Source organism: Rutilus rutilus (assembly GCF_951802725.1).
Source record: "Rutilus rutilus genome assembly, chromosome: 19".
In the NCBI taxonomy this organism is placed as follows: domain Eukaryota; kingdom Metazoa; phylum Chordata; class Actinopteri; order Cypriniformes; family Leuciscidae; genus Rutilus; species Rutilus rutilus.
Window position 1 is genome coordinate 3,503,133 of NC_140232.1, and position 18,077 is coordinate 3,521,209.

The 18,077-nt window shown below is 38.8% G+C and overlaps 2 protein-coding genes across 3 annotated transcripts in view; one reads left to right on the forward strand and one right to left on the reverse strand.

The window, feature by feature from the left end:
- Positions 1 to 18,077, forward strand: part of LOC311278785 (tumor necrosis factor receptor superfamily member 14-like) — a 46,148-nt gene that overhangs the window by 10,894 nt on the left and 17,177 nt on the right. The gene's annotated exons all lie outside the window — the stretch shown is intronic.
- On the reverse strand, positions 12,092 to 14,173 carry LOC311278166 (putative inhibitor of apoptosis; the record flags this gene model as incomplete). The annotated part of the gene is made up of 2 exons (XM_084388791.1): positions 12,092 to 13,218; positions 13,909 to 14,173. The coding sequence occupies 2 exons, from the start codon at positions 14,171 to 14,173 to the stop codon at positions 12,173 to 12,175; spliced, it is 1,311 nt and encodes a 436-aa protein (XP_084244917.1). The 3' UTR covers positions 12,092 to 12,172.

The window sequence follows — 18,077 nt, forward strand, 5'->3', positions numbered from 1 at the left end:
TTTTATAGATCACAACCTTTGCGTGGGAACTGGCGTACGTACGTTTCCAGCCCCGTTTTGTGCGTACGCACGCTTTATAAATGAGGCCCCTGGTTATTAATAAAATAAGATATACATATATTCAGTATATAAAAGTATATAGACCTATTATAATATGAATTGATCATTTAAAATCACAATTATAAGTATTATTCATACGACCAACTTCCGGTTGTAAAAGGCAGCCGACGACATCCGGTTTGTCATCACACCCATAGATGACTAAACTAGTGATGGCAAAAATGATTGTTTTTGATGCAATATACCAGTAGGTTTTTTTTACTTTTGGGAGGCAGTAATGAACCTCATAAGCAATCACTGTTTAAAAAACAGGTATTGTTAAATGGTGTTGATATTAAAGACGGTAAATGTAATAATACATTTTTCAGATGCCTGATTCATTGCCCTGCAACACCTCGAAATAAATACTTTTGGAATGAACATTTTGAAAAATTGAATTGGAGATTTGTTTGGACTTATAATAACAAATATTGTATCAATAATAAAGTTTATGAAATATACTTAAAAATTATACATAACATTTATCCAACAAACCAGTTCCTAAAAAGGTATAAGAATGACCTTTCTGAATCTCAAACAGGATACTGAAACTATTTAGCATCTTTTCTTTGTATGTATGTGAATTTTTTTTTGATTGATGTGGAACATTTATTTAATATGTTAAGTGGAATCAAAATTCACATAGAGAAAAGGGATGGTTCTCTTACGAGAGGTCTCTCGTACTGCGTAAGAGTATCTTACGCTAGGGGAAAATCCTTTTTCCGCGAGATATTGAAGCCAAAAATTATCCTTAATTTTGTAATAATGTAAAACGCGTTGCGGCAGCATACAGACATAGGCAAGACGGCTCGCGCGCCTATTGGCTGTTCTGCGGCAACTGCAGCAGCCTATCGAGCGAGGCCTGGTGTGAGGTCAGACCCAATGAGGGCGCTTCGCGCCCGCTGTGTCACGTCCCGCCGAAACAGGCGTGGCTTAGGCCTATAAATACGGCTCGCAGGCAGCTGATATCTGGTTTTTCATCCTTCAAGCGAAGCGGAGAGAAGCCGCGCCGTCTGAGGAAGCCTTTTCAGTGGGACGAGTTGTCACTGAAGTCGCAGGCCGCGCCGCCTTCAATCACCTTCCTGCTGCGCTATCCGGCGCTTATATCCTTTCACTCTCTGTGCTGTGTGTGTGTTCGCCGCTGCGACACACTCTTTCTAAAAGAGCTAGCGTCTTTTTAAAGATGCCTTCCTGTGGCTCGTGCAGAGCCACATTCAGCGACGGGGACCGCCACGTGATCTGCGTTTCCTGCCTGAGTGAGGATCATGCAGCTCTCGCGCTCGCTGACGGCGGCTGCCCTCATTGCGAGCTATTGCCCATAGCGACTCTGAGGACTCGCCTGGCATTTTTTGCCGAGACTGCACCCCCGCCCGGCCTGGTACCGCGCCGTAAAAAGCGCCGTGCTCAGCGGGTCCCGGAACCTTCTCCCAGCCGCCAAAGCTCGCCGGTTCGCCCGCCTGCTTCACCGGCTTCGTCAGCTTCTCTTCCTGACGGACAGCGGCCGCGGTCTGCCGCCGCTTCCGTCGACGACGCTGACGAGGAAGCCCCGCCGGGGGAGGATGATTCCTGCTCTATCCTGGTGTCAGGCAGTGAGGACTGGGCGAGCTCTGAGGATCTCGCGCCCCCTGCCCGCGCATCGTCAGGCAAAAGAGCTAGCATCGAGACAGAGCGGCGAGCCTCGGCTTCGAGTGGTCTACGCCTGAGCAGCCTGCTCACAACCGGCTGGATGGGTACTTTCTGCCCGGGCCTGTCGGCGCTGCGAAGCGCGAGACCGCGCTCTCACTCATCCAGCCGCCGCCCCGCCCCGCGTGGTCCACGGCCTAGGATTGTGGTGACGCCTAGGGAAACGACGGTGTTCAAGTCCCGCTGCGGCCGAACTTCCACCAAAGCTCATCGCTCATTCAGTTCCAAGAAATGTGACTGGTCCAGTGTTTTTCGCAGTCAACAAGCCGGTTCCACTGCCCGCTTGCCTGCACACAAATGCCGTTTTCACGGCTACCCAGATAAATCCCAAAAAGAGTGTATTTTCTGGTGTCCCGGCCACGGCCGATGGTGTTATATGTGTAGACAAAATGCCCACTGCCCAGTGCCCATTCCTACACACAAGCACAGCCCGTCACACAGGGCTCGCGCACATAAAATCGACTCAGATCGATTGCGCATTAAACGTGGTAAATGTGCCCACTACCCAGTGCCCACAAACACTACGTTCTGCATGTCTCAAGGTTTCTGTAAAAACGAAACCAACGTGCATTCGCTCTGCTCAGATGGACAATGCTCTCAGTGTTGTAAATGTGCCCGCTATTCCGCGCCCACATCCACACACAGACATGACAGTTCCTACGGGACTCGCCCAGCCCTCCCCCTCTCGGTTGACCACCGCAGAGGAGTCGAGCGCGGGCAATCTGCCCGCTGTTATCAGCGCGCCCCCTGCCTCAAATGTCATGAGCGCGACGCTTATGTTACAGCACACCGAAGCCCCTCTGTCGCTGAGCGAACGGAGCGCGCTTCGCATTCAACCCCTAGCTATTCGTGCAGATGCATGGGCAAGGCTACCCGGGGTTTCGAAGTGGGTGCTAGACAGTATAAAAAGAGGCTATTCGCTGCAGTTTCACCGACGCCCTCGCCGCTATACGGTACGCGTCGAAACCACGGTGAAAACAGAAGCAGCACATCTACTTCGAGCCGAAATTGTGAAACTATTGAGCAAAGGGGCCATAGAGCCTCTCTCTCAAGCTCAGAGTGAAGGAGGGCTTTACAGCAGATACTTCCTGGTACCGAAAAAAGACGGGGGTCTCAGACCCATACTAGATCTAAGGCAACTGAACAGGGTGCTTGCGAAGCGACAGTTCAGAATGCTCACGACCAGAAAAATCCTCGCGCAGATTCGCCGAGGAGATTGGTTTGTGTCAATAGATCTGAAGGACGCGTATTTTCAAATACAGATAGCGTCACGTCACAGGCGATTTTTGAGATTCGCCTTCGAGGGCCAGGCATATCAGTACACAGTCCTGCCGTTCGGCTTATCCCTAGCACCCCGTACATTTACGATGTGCATGGATGCAGCGCTCGCACCCCTCAGACTACAGGGCATGCGAGTATTGAACTACTTGGACGATTGGCTGATTCTAGCTCAATCTCACTCGGAGCTGTAGAGCACAGGACCATTTTACTCGATCACCTCGAGAATCTGGGTCTCAGAGTCAATTGGGCGAAGAGTTCTCTGTCCCCCAGACAGATAATATCTTTTCTGGGCAGTAGTCCTTATCAGACACCTTATGTCAAAATGATTAATGACTTTGACCTTTGACCTTTTGGCAGGTTGAACTTCCGGTGACCTTTATGATTGATGGGTTGAACTTCCGGAATGAGGTCATGGGATTAACCTTTGCCCTTCCTCCCTATCGATCATGGGTTTTGACAGTTAGTTTTTGCCCTATGACCTAGCTAGGACTAAATCATAGTTTTGACGGTTAGTTTTTGACCTTATTAACCCTCTGGGGTCTGAGCTGTTTTCTGGGCCCTGGAGGTGTTCTGACATGCTCTGACATTTGTGCTTATTTCTGTTACTTGTGACATTTTCATGGCTAAAGTCTGATTACACTGTATTCAGCACAAACTCTGCTACAATAATATATCAACAGCATGTGTGTAAAAGTTTGTAGTTTTGAGATAATGACATTTATGCGTGGTTTGTGAAAATACAAAAAAAAATTCTCACTGAAATAAGGTCATGAAACCTATACTGATTATTTCTTCACAAGACTTTTGAAAATTGTATGACGTAGCCTAGAATATTTGCTCTAAAACTATGTGAAAATCACCCTGACTGCTCATTCAGAGAAGACAATATATTGATTTAAAATTTTTACGACGTGTTTTGTTTGATAAAGCAATATGCGAAGGGGCGGACCATCTCATTAATATGTAAGGCTTTTTACACCTGAGAAAGACAAAGACACACCCTAATGGCCCTATTAGGAGCTTATCAGGGCCCATCATTCTGACCAACCTTGCACAAAGAATGAGGAGATTAAAAAAAAGAATGGCTTTTAAAATTGTTTGGATTTATTTACAACATAATCCAAAGATACACTTATTGATAACAATGATCCAAAGAAAGAGACCTTTGTGCCATTCCTAAAAACATTGTACATACCTTTCATTTCCAAGGTGTTTGATTTTCACTTTACCATGTTCATGTACAGAGACATGTACTGTGAATGTTGAAGTCAGCAGGACTCAGTGGCATCTGGGCCTTGAAAAAAAAAAAAAAAAAAAAAAAAAGTGAACATACTGATATCAAGAGAAAGGCCTGCACGATATTGGGAATACATTTGAGATTTTTCTGGTTAAAATTGCTTTTTAAAATTCACAGAATACACACACACACTCACACAAATGTTTCCAACAATATATTATATAATGAACACCAGGTTTGCTGTGCCTTGTAGGTATAGGCTATGCGCAGTGCTGCATAAAATAATAACAATATAGCAGCCTATACATTTTCAAAAAGATTTCAGTAACAACTAAGCTAGAGAAAAATATATTGATTATCATGTTACTTCAAATGTTTCCATTCGTTATGATGATATGAAATGAGATAATAGTAAAAACATGAAGACGTTTGGAGCGTTTTGCTTTTCCAAAATATGATGCATTCAAACACGATCGCGATCAAAAATATGATGTACATTCAAACGCGATCGCGATCAAAAATATGATGTACATTCAAACGCGATCGCGATCAAAAATATGATGTACATTCAAACGCGATCGCGATCAAAAATATGATACATTCAAACGCGATCGCGCTCAAATATAAAACATTATGGTTAGGCCTACCATATACATATCTACGTTTGAGCAGATATCCACAAACACAGTAACAGTAAACACGGGTCTAAATATTATAATATTCCCCATATATCTAGCAACAGTTCAACTGCAATGTGAAATTTATGCAACAATAACAAACTAATATGTAAGAATTTCTTACCTTATCTTTCTTGTCTTGAAATCGCGTTCTTCTTCTGGGGTAAAGCCAATCTAAGCTCACGGCGCTTCTTTCAAACTCGACGAAAAGCAGAGACTGATGAAGTGTTTTGTTGTTGAGGTAATGAGCGCGTTTCACGTTCCATGTGGAGATTTGCATGTGAATATCTTTTGCGCGAGTAGGCGTGGCCAAATTAACTGTAATGAGCAAGCGTTTGAGAAGCTGGACATCTTGTTGGTTTTATACAAATTACTTAAACAGAAAATATTTGTTTTCAGTTTGAATCCGATCATTTAAAAGTACACACTTAAATGTTTATAAAGGTATATGGCTCATAAATGTGTGACAAGTATTCGCTGAGTTTTGTTTCAGTTTATAGACATGCTCAAGAAAAAAAAGTTCACCGCGACGGAGAGGCAGAACGCACACCCTGTTTATTTTCTTTATTTTAGGCTACAAAAGCACAATGTTTTGATTTGATTGTAAGTGGACACATACAAAAGTAGAAATATCACAGATTCTTTTTTTATATTTATTTTTTTCTGTAGGCCTATGACCATAAATGACGGAGTAATTTAAGTTTAAAGTGCTACAATGTAAAAAAAGTCCAGCAAAACGCGGGGGCGCGTTTTTCGACCTCAGAGGGTTAACCTTTTTAGCCCTAAATCATAGTTTTGACGGTTATATGTGTGTGATTTTTGCCGGTTGTTTGAACTTTGTCCCAGTTATATGGGTTTGTGTGTGGTTATGTGTGTGCGTGTGTGGTTATATGGCTTGTGCCTGCGCCCCCCTCCCATTACATTCCTGAGCAGTATATAAATGGGGCCAGTTATTTCATATATGTGACATTCAGTTATTTCACATTTATATATAAAACATTCTATAATTTATATAATCTAAAACAATTAAAGGTTGAAAAAACATTTAGTTATTTCACATTCATATGTAAAACATCCTATCCTTTATATAATTATTATATAATATAAATGATATAATAATTATCATGCCAAAGTTCTTTTTAAAAGTGTATAATATAAATTATATAATCTAAAGCAATTTAACTAAGGTTGAAAACATTCTGCTCTTTTTAAAATTATATAATGAAATACTTATAAAATCTACATAATGTTGCATATCACACATTCTGTTCTTTAAAAGCTTACTAAAACCAATTATTTTAGTTTTAGATAAAAATTACATAAAACATTCTATCCTTTATATTCTATCCTTTATATAATTTATATAATATAAATTATATAATCTAAAACAATTAAACTAAAGTTGAAAAAACATTCTATCCTTTAAAAGTATATAATGGAATGCTTACACAATATATCTTACTAAAAAGAATAAAAATAAAAATCTTCTTACATGTTTGTAAGTCTGGACGGTCTCTGACTTCAGTGATCAAGATATCAGGGGCTGAAATTATTTCAAAGTTTAAATGATATCTTGTTAAAATTTTTTTTAATTTAATACATTATTAAAAGTTGTAATAGAGTTGTTAAATTATTAAAAGTTGTAAAACAAAAACACTGTTTTTCCTGAATGACCTCACACTGTCTCAAAAAAGTAAAGGAGCCGTGCGCGTGTCTGTGTCCGTCTATGCCCCCCCCCCCCCCCCCCCCCCCCTCCGTCTGAGCTCTGACCCCCTCCTTTGCATACCAGAGTACGTGAAATCTCACACTAACAAAAGTTGAAAACATGCCTTTAAAAGTATAATATAAATATCTTATTGATCCAATTGTTTTAGTTTTAGATGAATAAAAGTATATAAAAAAGCTTACTAAAACCAATTATTTTAGTTTTAGATGAATAAAAGAATAAAAAATGACTGAGTTAAAATTAACACATCAATGTCCATACCATTGATGCCCACAAAAATAAAGTTGAAAAAAAAATTTCTGTTCTTTTTAAAAGAATATAAAATAAAAAGCTTACTAAAACCAATTCATTCAGCTGAATAAATAAAATCATCTTACCTTATTTTAGAAAGTTGAAGTATACCATTGATGTCCACAAAAAATGTAATGTATGAATGGATTCAAAATTGTTTTACACAACTGAATTCACATAGTCATTCCTGAAAGACCTCACACTGTCTCAAAACATAAGGAGTGTGCTTCTAATGTATGTGTGTCAAAAAGTAAAACACACGTGTCTGTGTGTGTGTGTGTGTGTGTGTGTGTGTGTGTGTGTGTGTGTGTGTGCGTGTGCGCGCCCCCTTCACATGTGAGCTTTGACCCCTCTCCTTCGCATACCAGAGCACAGTGAAAGTGAGGAAGGGGTTTCCTAATATCACACTCACAAAAGTTGAAAAACATACTGTTCCTTAAAAGTGTATAAATAAAATAGTTATAAAAATATACTGAAACCAATTATTTTAGATGAATAAATAAAATTCATCTTACATGTTTAGAGTTACAACTCTTGAACTTACATGTTCAAGAAGCTCTTAAGAGACATAAATTACAGAGGTTCTCTCTCACACCAGCGTCTCTGACTCAGAGGAGTGTATTCAGTGATGGGATGAGACATTGTGAATGGTGTGTTAAACTTATAATCTTAAAAGGTTAAATGATATCTTTTAAAAATAAAAGATGTTTTAAATTATTGAAAGTCTTAATAAAAAACAAATACAACGATGGTCTGTGGAAAAATTTGACTTGAACAAAGTATTTTTATTTATTTATCATGGGTATGTAAAATAATTTGAAGCGTCACAAGTCATCTCACGCCTGTGCAATATTCAATAATTTCTTAAGTTGTATCTGTGAGAAAATGACAACCACATAGGCCTATCTTCAGAGAGAGCAACCATGAAAACATTTAGAAACTGGGAATCTTCCAGAAATAAGGTCCTTCCGATCAGCGCTGAGAAAGAAGTTACTGGACAATAACGATAGCTTCAGGATATCGGATGACAGATGAGCCTCTGTGCATCGTGTCAGAGCGTATGTCATGTTAGTCTGCTAACGCCTTTACAGAGCCAAAAGTTTTGTACACACTAAATTTATTTCAAATCATAATCGTAAAAGTTTAAATATTGTTTAAATTAAATCTTTAAAGTTTGAATACATACTCATCTTCTATTTATCTTTTAGAAGACTTATGTATGATATACATTATTTTGCTTAACGGTGACCTAAAGTATAATTGTTATTAAACAATGTCTGTTCAAAACTTTAGGTGGTTGAATGTCGTCTTAAATCTAATTTATATGAAAAAGATTCAATCAGCATTTTTTGTCCATGCTGGGTTTCAATTTTTTATGGTGGGGGGTTTCCATAGCTATCCCGTACACCTAAAAACGACCATCACAGAAAACTACATTAAAAATGAAATAAATAAATCATTTTATAAAATGTAAACAAAGTTTTAGCTAAATAAAAACACCTTACATTTCCAGAGAGGTGAAGTAGTTCTTTATGCAATGATAAAAACGATCCAAAAAAGCAAATAGTTTAAGTTGTCATAAACAGAACAAAACAAAACAAAAATCCTCCAGTGATAAACTACAGTGTGAACTGAAGCTTCAGGATACATGGGGCGACAGACCAGTCTCGGCGGACAATGTCGCAGTAAATCTAGTCTGCTAACGCCTTTCCAGAGTACATCCAGAGTTTACACTAATTTCATTTAAAAGCATAACCTTAAAAGTTTAAATCAAATCTTTAAAAGTTTTATTAAAATCATATCTTCTTAGAAGATTTATGTATTATTGTTACTAAGCAGCGTCTGTCCAAAAACTTTAGATTGTTACATACAACATACAACATGAAACATGTTGTCAAAGTTTGTCACAATGTTTTTAAGAAATCCGAGGACTTCACATTGCTCTTATTTAGACAAAGTTGTATCATTTGGAAAATCAAAGTAAAAATCACACATCGTCTTAATTCAGAGTATAAGTATAATATCATTTTTACTTGTATCTCCCGAACTAGGGTGAAACCCTTTACTGAGAATATACTATCGGTCATCTACTCAAAATACATGTAGAAGTTTCAAATGTTAGCATTTGTTGATGGTGGCCGCATGAACAGACTTTGGGGAGAGCTATAGCAGGAAGCTATGCCCTTTGACCTCCTCGATTTTGCAGGCCTTTTTGTTAAAGACCCTACTACAAGTTAGTTCTCCCAAAAGAATTTCTCCCATCTAGCGGTGAAATTCTATTTTGCATTTAAACCAATAGTGCTTTCTAGCGGTTCTCCCATCTACTCGCTTTTTCAACTTTGGTAAATGTGCCAAGAATCTATGACAACATGTCTTCCGATAGCGCTTCATCGAGTTTAATTGTACATGTTCTACCGTTATGATGTACTTGTTACATGTTCTACCGTTCTATATAATGATTTACACAACCAAGCTTGTCATTTAGACCGTAACTTTGACTTACCCGTCGAGAAGAAAGCAGGCAACTTCCCTTTCAAAGTCTTTCTCCTTCATTAGCTCTTTTTCACCTGGGAAAAGCTATCCCGATATTTATTTACATACCGATAAATTAAATTTGAATTTAATTAAAACTTCTCCTGTGGCTCGGCATAACTATGATCCAGCATTATATTGTACCGTGCAGTGCAGCCTTTCAAATGTGCCGCGGGAAGTATCAATGTCTCCCATATGGTTTAGCGGTTAGGATTGCTGGTTTTCATCCAGGCTGCCCGGGTTCGACTCCCGGTATGGGAAGACAAAATTTTTTACATTGCCAACAAAATTCAAGTTATTCAAGTTCATCAATAATCATTTTTAGTTATTCATAGTCTTAGAGGCCTACACGAACTGCAGAAACATGCAGAAGATATGTAAAAACTCATAAATGCTGTTTCAGTACTGAATCATTTTCACAAATACAATTATATTGAATTCAGAAAATTTCACTATGGAATATTTACTTTGTCATAATTTCAATTTAGTACGTCATCATTTAAACTTTTCATCTCATAATTATGATGCATAGTCATAATTTCAACTTTTTAAGTCATAATTTCGACTTGTCATAATTTACCATTTTTGTCAATTACGCCATTTTAATGTAATACTTAAAACGGTTTTAAGTCATAATTTGGTTGTTGACTATAGTAGTGTTGCACCTGCATGCCCACTAACTCTCTTGTGAGAGTCAGAGTGTGTAAAGTAAACTCTCATTAGTGTTAGTAGAGTATTAGTGGACTGGTAGGGTTAGAATAAGTAATATTAGAATAAAATAACTGTTGGGGAGCATCACAATAAAGAGTTAATGTTTAATGAGTTAAATGACAACATACCATTTTTCAACCGAGCGAATCTGCGCATGAGAGGCCTTCAGAAGTCATAACTTCAGGGGTAGGCCAGTTGGTGAAAAAACACTGTATGTGTAAAAATCAAATACTGTATTACACTTTTCAAAGTTAGAATAAAAAGTTAAGTGTCACAAAGTCTGACACAAGGCCATTAACTTGTTTTTTTTTTTTTTGCTTATTTCTACAAACATTATCATGGTTTTGTTTAATCGTATTCATATTTATCAGGTTGATGTTTAGTTTAGATGTGGATGGCTAAGTTTCAGGCATAGTGCAACCAGATTTATCTAACATCTCACTCACAATGCAAAACGTTGTAAATAAACATGTTCAAACTGTAATTTAACCATATTTTATTAATATTATGTTGATTTAAAGTTTTTGTTATTAACTAATACCTTTATCTTTTAACTAACATCTGACCCCAAATAAACAGATAATGGAATGTTCACACTATACAGTTAGATATTCTCTTACTTGTATCTTTGGGTGTATTTTGTCACACCATAGTGATGCAAAGTTCCACACCCTATGGACTAACTTTAAAACATAATCTTTATACAGGAATGTCCATGTAAGACTCAAAAGACCAATTCACTAAGAATTTGTGATACACAAATAAATACACAAAAGTTCCCAAATGATTATGGTTTTATTACTTCGCTAGATTTAGTCATCTTGTTCAGATAGCAGGCGACACTGTTTCACATGTTGTATGTTGGACCGTATGTGTTTTAAGTGAAGACGTTTCTTTGAGAGCCGTTTATAGAAATAAATGACGATTAAGAATTTAAGCGATAGTCTTTCTGTTTGACTAAATTGATATCAATCACACAAATACGAATCACACAAACTGTTTTACACTTAAACTATTGCACCGAGAGATGCATATTCATCAAAGCTTGAGGCTGTTTAACAAAGTTCCACACTTTGGTAAAACCTGCTGATAAAATTGCACAAAAGTAAATTCTAATTCTTTTAAACTTATCGTAAATTTCAATGGTTAGATAAATCATCTAACTATTATATGTGAAACAATCAACAGTTATATGTGAAACAAGCACAGTGGCATTAGAGTCAGATTCTTGTTTATATTGAACATTGTTATTGAACCGTTTTCAATATTATTGAAAATAATTGTTAAATAAAAGCGCTATTGTTCCTCGGCCACATCAAAGTTCACATAGTTTTCACCGGAGCATATCGACTCTGAAACAAGACTTTGTTTAAAAGATTTTGAAATTGTTTAACATCACTAGCGTAACACTTATCGTATTGCCGGGTGCGATTGTAATGTTTTGTATGGCGTTTTCTTTACACTTTCCTACAGTTAGCTGTAATGTTCTCTGGTTCTAGGTTTTTAAAAAATACCGCGAAACAAAGACAAGGACACCTCTTTCTATAAGCGACACTCAAAATCTGTGCATACAACAAAACACATGTAGGTGTACGAAGATTTATCAGAAAATTACTTTTGTTTGAAGAAAAACTTAAATCAGCTGGTGCTTGATCACTATTGAAGTTATTAAACACCCCTGAATTCGGTAATGATGCGATATGGATATCACGTTTTAATTTTAACTCAATACGCTAAAGGTCTATAAACTTCAACATTTTGTAGGTCAAATTAACTTAAAGCCTGCGCAAAATTATTCTTAACGTAAAGCATGCGCATCCTAACTACTTTCTAAATGTTTGTAAATCCAAAAACTGTTGTCACTGGATCGAGTGAAAATAATAAACTTCTCCTTTGTTTTTATGCATCAAGTTAAATCCAAATGATAGGAAAACTTTATGATAGGAAAGTACGGACGGCGCCTTTGACCAATCCTCTACATATGGGGCACTTGCTCAGAGAAGGCGCACATTCTTTGCACACAACTAGGTGACCACAGGGGATGAAGACAATGTTCACTTCCTTATCCATGCAAACTTTGCATGTGCGCTCCTCTTGAAGTCTTCTTAACTGTTCCTCCATAGGCAAGTCTGCAAGATCTTGACTCGGTGATGCAGCTTCATTTGTCTGGACCGTCAGGCCACACTCAAATTCCATCTCTAAAGCAGACTTCACCACAGGATTGTTCTCTTGTTCTCTCACAAATTCTCTTGAGTCGCTGTCTCCATTAGTCAATAGCTGCTCAAATAGTCTTGGAAATCTTGCTTGAATCTGATGAACAAACTCTTGGCCCTTTTCTTGCAGCAGGTATTCACATCTTGGAAACCACTTGGCATGTTCTACCCATGGATCATCACCAGACTCCCAACATCTGAGTCCACCATCGCAACAAAAGCACTTCACGTCATCATTACGACCAACATAGTAAAAACCAGCCTTAGCCAATTGGTCTGGTCGAACAGTTATTCTTGAGGGCCAGTAGACAAATGTGAGCAACCTGTCTTCACACTGTTGCATTGCCGATCCATTGGAAAGACCGCCACCAGATAAAGGTACATTATCTGCACGGTCACCTCGAACGAAGCGGCAGTTGGGGTAATGCCTCTGGTGTTCTGATACTGCCAGATCTCCCGGTTCCCAGTTGCTAAGCTGGCCTCCACAACTGAAGCAAGCCACTCTGTCGCCCTGGCCAAGGTAGTAGAAACCAGCTTTGGCAAGCTCGGCCGGACGTACTGGTGCAAGAGTCCAATTCTGAAAGGTGTCAAGGCGTTCCTGTTCCCGACGCATGTCAGGATTCTGACAAGCCGGAGGGCGCTGGTGAGACATATCCATGTTTAAGTAAACTCCTCCGTTTGGCCTGATACGGATGCCGTGGTGGTCGATGTTACGGGTGTCGCAGGGGCGGAAAGAGGATGGCTTCGTTGCGAAGCGGGGAAAAGGCACTTTTGATGAAGACATAAAAATGTGACCACAGGGCGTATCCACTCAAGCCCTTCTCTCTGCCGGACATCCCATGCCTAGTGTCTAGTCGTCCATGACAGAACACATCATCTTATTAAAAAATGTAATGAGAACAAGAACAACACCACAAAATGTCCTTTCTTATGCTCTGTACACAGCGGGCAAATTAGTTGTATCATTTGATATGAAACAACTGTATTGCCGCCTCGGGATTACAGTAATTAAAATGCAGAAAACAAATATTTAATCTTTTAAATCATGTAGTATTCTAAATATTATTATTATAATACAATTTTTATGAGCTCAGACATTTTTTCATTCAGAAATTTTTATTTCAACATTATACTTTCATACATTGAAGAAAATGATAGACCGGCATTACATTTACAGATGGTCTAACCAGAATAGAAAATATCCGCAGGCTATCATGTCTTGCTCTACGATGTAGCTGGCAAGACTTTCAACTAATTCACCAACGTCAGTTTTTGCATTTTTTGACACCAGTGACACACAGAGATCTGTTACGAATGTACAAATAGCGAGTATCTCTGTGATTTCGAATTCGTCAGAACATGAACGCAACACATCCAGAACTTTTCTGAGGATTACGCCGATCGGCTCTTTGCTGTTAAAAAACATGGGTGTTACATCAGGCCATGACTTTATCAAACCTCTTACGTCATCCATTTCATTTTTGAGATTTGTCACACGTTTGATATCCTGCGCACAATCATTTTTCATATCACACGCAGCGTCGATGATCCTGTGCATCAAGCCGACCATTTGGCCTCTAAAATGATCTTTAAACATACAGTCCAGCGCAGCTCTTAAACGACACTCTTTGCCTGTGGCGCACTCACACGCCGGATGATACTTGTACCCTGTATCGCCAGAACTCAATGGGGAGTCGTTCTCCATCAGGTTTTGCGTCGCCATTTTTTTCAACTTTTCGAATTTTTTTCCAACTTTTCGTTCCTGGAATGTTCCTGCAATCTCCTGAGTCCTTGCGGCACAGTCGTCCAGGGTTTGTGCGTTAATGCTCGGAAGTTTGTGGGTCAGAAGTTTGCGTCAGGCTCAGACAAACATGACTTTCAACTTTTGATCAATGAGGTGATGCAGAAGCGCATCAGTCCGAGGCTAGTAGAGCTAGAGTAGAGCGTGCGATGTCCTGAAATATTTATCAGGCTGGGGTCCGCCCCACTGGAGGGGCTGAATAGGGTGTTGTCATCAGGAAAGCTTCACATCTCCGCGCTGCTGTTTTGGCGCGCATTATGGATGTTTGAATCGTTCGAGTCATACACACAAGTGCAGCGATGGAGCGCGTGAACACGAGCAGTGTGAGAGGATTCCTGAGATCTTGCGACGATCTGACAGAGAAGATTCGCTGTTTAATACAGAAGAAACTCATCAATAAGTACTTGAGCAGGTATAAAAACCTATTTTATGTGTGGATTAAAGAATAGAATAAAAAATAGGCATTTAATGAAGACATATTTTTTATATCATTGTAGAATGTATTTCTCTCTCACTAGCCAATGGACACACAATCCCATGCATGCCAAACTATCATTTGGCATAACTAATCATTATCAAAATATTTTTTGATAAAAATGACTATAAAGAGTTCCAAATGACACTTTTAAGCGCTCCAAAGTTCACTTTGTCCACAAAAAGGAACTTAGCCTTAATTTACTGAAGGCTATGAATGTTAGGTAAATACGTTTATTAAATTGTACACATTCATTATTAATATGATGAAAATGGCTGTTATTTGTTTCTTCTCCTCTCACATTAAATCACATGTATTATATAGTCAAGTCAAGTCAAGTCATCTTCATTTATATAGCGCTTTTAACAACGTAGATTGTTTCAAAGCAGCTTCACAGAGATAAGCGTATAATTTAAGGTAACAGATATTGTTTTGGCTTTATAGCAGAGTTAAGTTATTTTCCATCTAAAGTTAGTTTTGATTGATTTGCTTCCGTCGCAACGATCATTTGTTATTAAATTAGGGGCCGCTAAGACGACACCATTCCCTCTACACAGACTTTAAACGCGAACCTGTGAGAAACGCTGATGGCGTTCACATGCGCATTTAGAATGGGTTCTATAGTTATGTGCATTTGAAAATACGCAGGTTTGGAATTCCCTACAAGCCAAGCCTAAACAAAGTACTTGTCTTTCCTTATAAATTTTGATAAAGAATTTTATTTTATTTTGTTGCTTTGGGGTAGGAATGCGAAACAAATTTTCCCGACAACGCCTTATCTGTATAGTGGTAGAGGGATCCTCCATAGGGAGAGACTAGTTGGCACTTCAGCACTGCGTTGTCATCGGTCCAGGCGAAGGTCCTTTGTCAGATCTGGATACGGCCTGGATCCGGCAGGCTGCAGGAAAACCTCGGGATAAACACAGACACTAAAATTAGCGTAGATGCCATTCTTCTCATGATGTAACGAGTACATCAGGAGTTATGGGAAGCCTAACATTAAATTATAGAAGTCTATAATGTATTATGTGAAAGCTAGGTCAAAGAGATGTGTTTTTAGTCTAGCTTTGAACTGACAGAGTGTGTCTGCTTCCCGGACAATGGTAGGAAGACTGTTCCAGAGTTTTGGTGCTAAATAGGAAAAGGATCTACCGCCAGCAGTCGATTTTGATATTCTAGGTATTATCAACTGGCCGGAATTTTGAGATCGCAATAGACGTGACGGACTATAATGCGTTAAGAGCTCACTCAAGTACTGCGGAGCTAAACCATTTAGTGCTTTGTAAGTAATCAGCAATATTTTAAAATTGATGCGATGTTTAATAGGGAGCCAATGCAGTTTTGACAGAACTGGGCTAATATGGTCATACTTCCTGGTTCTGGTAAGAACTCGAGCTGCTGCGTTTTGAACCAGCTTTAGTTTGTTTATTAAGCGTGCAGGGCAACCACCCAGTAGAGCATTACAATAATCTAGCCTTGAGGTCATGAACGCATGAACTAATTGTTCCGCATTTGTCAATGAGAGCATATGACGTAATTTAGATATATTTTTAAGATGGAAAAATGCAGTTTTACAGATACTAGACACGTGACTTTCAAATGAAAGATTGGTATCAAAGAGCACACCCAGGTTCCTAACCGACGACGAAGACTTAACAGAGCAGCCATCGAGTGTTAGACAGTATTCTAGGTTATTACGTGAGGAAGTTTTTTGTCCAATAATTAGAAACTCTGTTTTTTCAGAGTTAAGAAGTAGGAAATTACGAGTCATCCAATTTTTTATATCTGCTATGCATTCCGTTAATTTTGTGAATTGATAAGTTTCGTTAGGTTTTGAAGAAATATACAGCTGGGTATCGTCAGCATAACAGTGAAAGCTAATTCCATGTTTCCTAATGATATCTCCTAATGGTAGCATGTACAGAGTGAACAGCAGCGGTCCTAGTACTGAGCCTTGTGGTACGCCATACTGAACTTGTGATCGATGAGACATCTCATCATTTACTGCTACAAACTGATAACGGTCAGATAAGTATGATTTAAACCATGCTAGTGCATTTCCCGTAATGCCAACATAATGTTCTAATCTATTTAAAAGAACGTTGTGGTCAATGGTGTCAAATGCAGCACTAAGATCGAGTAACACTAATAGCGAGATACAACCACGATCGGATGATAAGAGCAAATCATTTGTGACTCTAACGAGAGTAGTCTCGGTACTATGGTACGGTCTGAATCCAGACTGGAAATTCTCGCAGATATCATTTCTTTCAAGAAAGGAACACAGTTGTGAGGATACTGCCTTTTCTAATATCTTTGACAGAAAAGGTAGATTCGAGATCGGCCTGTAATTGACTAATTCTGTAGGATCAAGTTGCGTTTTTTTAACAAGCGGTTTAATCATAGCCAGCTTAAAGTTTTTTGGTACGTATCCTAGAGACAAAGATGAATTAATGATATTAAGAAGAGGATCTATGACCTCTGGAAGCATCTCTTTCAGTAGCTTAGTCGGTATCGGGTCTAACATACATGTTGTCGATTTAGATGATTTAACGAGTTTAGTTAATTCTTCCTCTCCTATAGCAACGAATGAATCAAATTTTTCCTCAGGGAGACTACAGTGCACTGCCTGATGCGATACTGTAGTAGACGGTTGCATAGTTATAATTTTGTCCCTGATATTTTCTATCTTATAAGTGAAGAAGTTCATAAAATCATTACTGCTGTGTTGCTTGGAAACTTCGGTGCTTGAAGCTTTATTTTTCGTTAGTTTAGCCACCGTTTCAAATAAATACCTAGGATTATGTTTATTTTCTTCTAATAGGGTTGAAAAATAAGCAGATCTAGCAGCTTTTAAAGCCTCTCTGTAAGCAATCGAGCTCTCCTTCCATGAAATGCGAAATACCTCTAGTTTTGTTTTCTTCCAGTTGCGCTCCATTTTTCTGGCTGCTCTCTTAAGGGCCTGAGTGTGCTCGTTGTACCACGGCGTTGGACTATTTTCTTTAATCTTCTTTAAGCGCAACGGAGCAACTGTGTCTAAAGTGCTGGAAAAGAGAGAGTTAAACGTTTCTGTTGTAATATCAAGTTCTTCTAAGCTATCTGGGATGCTAAAATGATGAAACTGATCAGGAAGATTATTAATAAAGCAATCTTTAGTGGCAGAAGTGATAGGTCTCACATATTTGTAACACGGAGTTGGCTTTGCAGCCTTGGCTAAATGTAATTTACACGAGACTAGATAATGATCTGAGATGTCATCGCTCTGCTGCAGAATTTCAACGGCATCAACATCTATTCCATGTGATAATATTAGATCTAGAGTATGATTACGACGATGAGTAGGTCCTGACA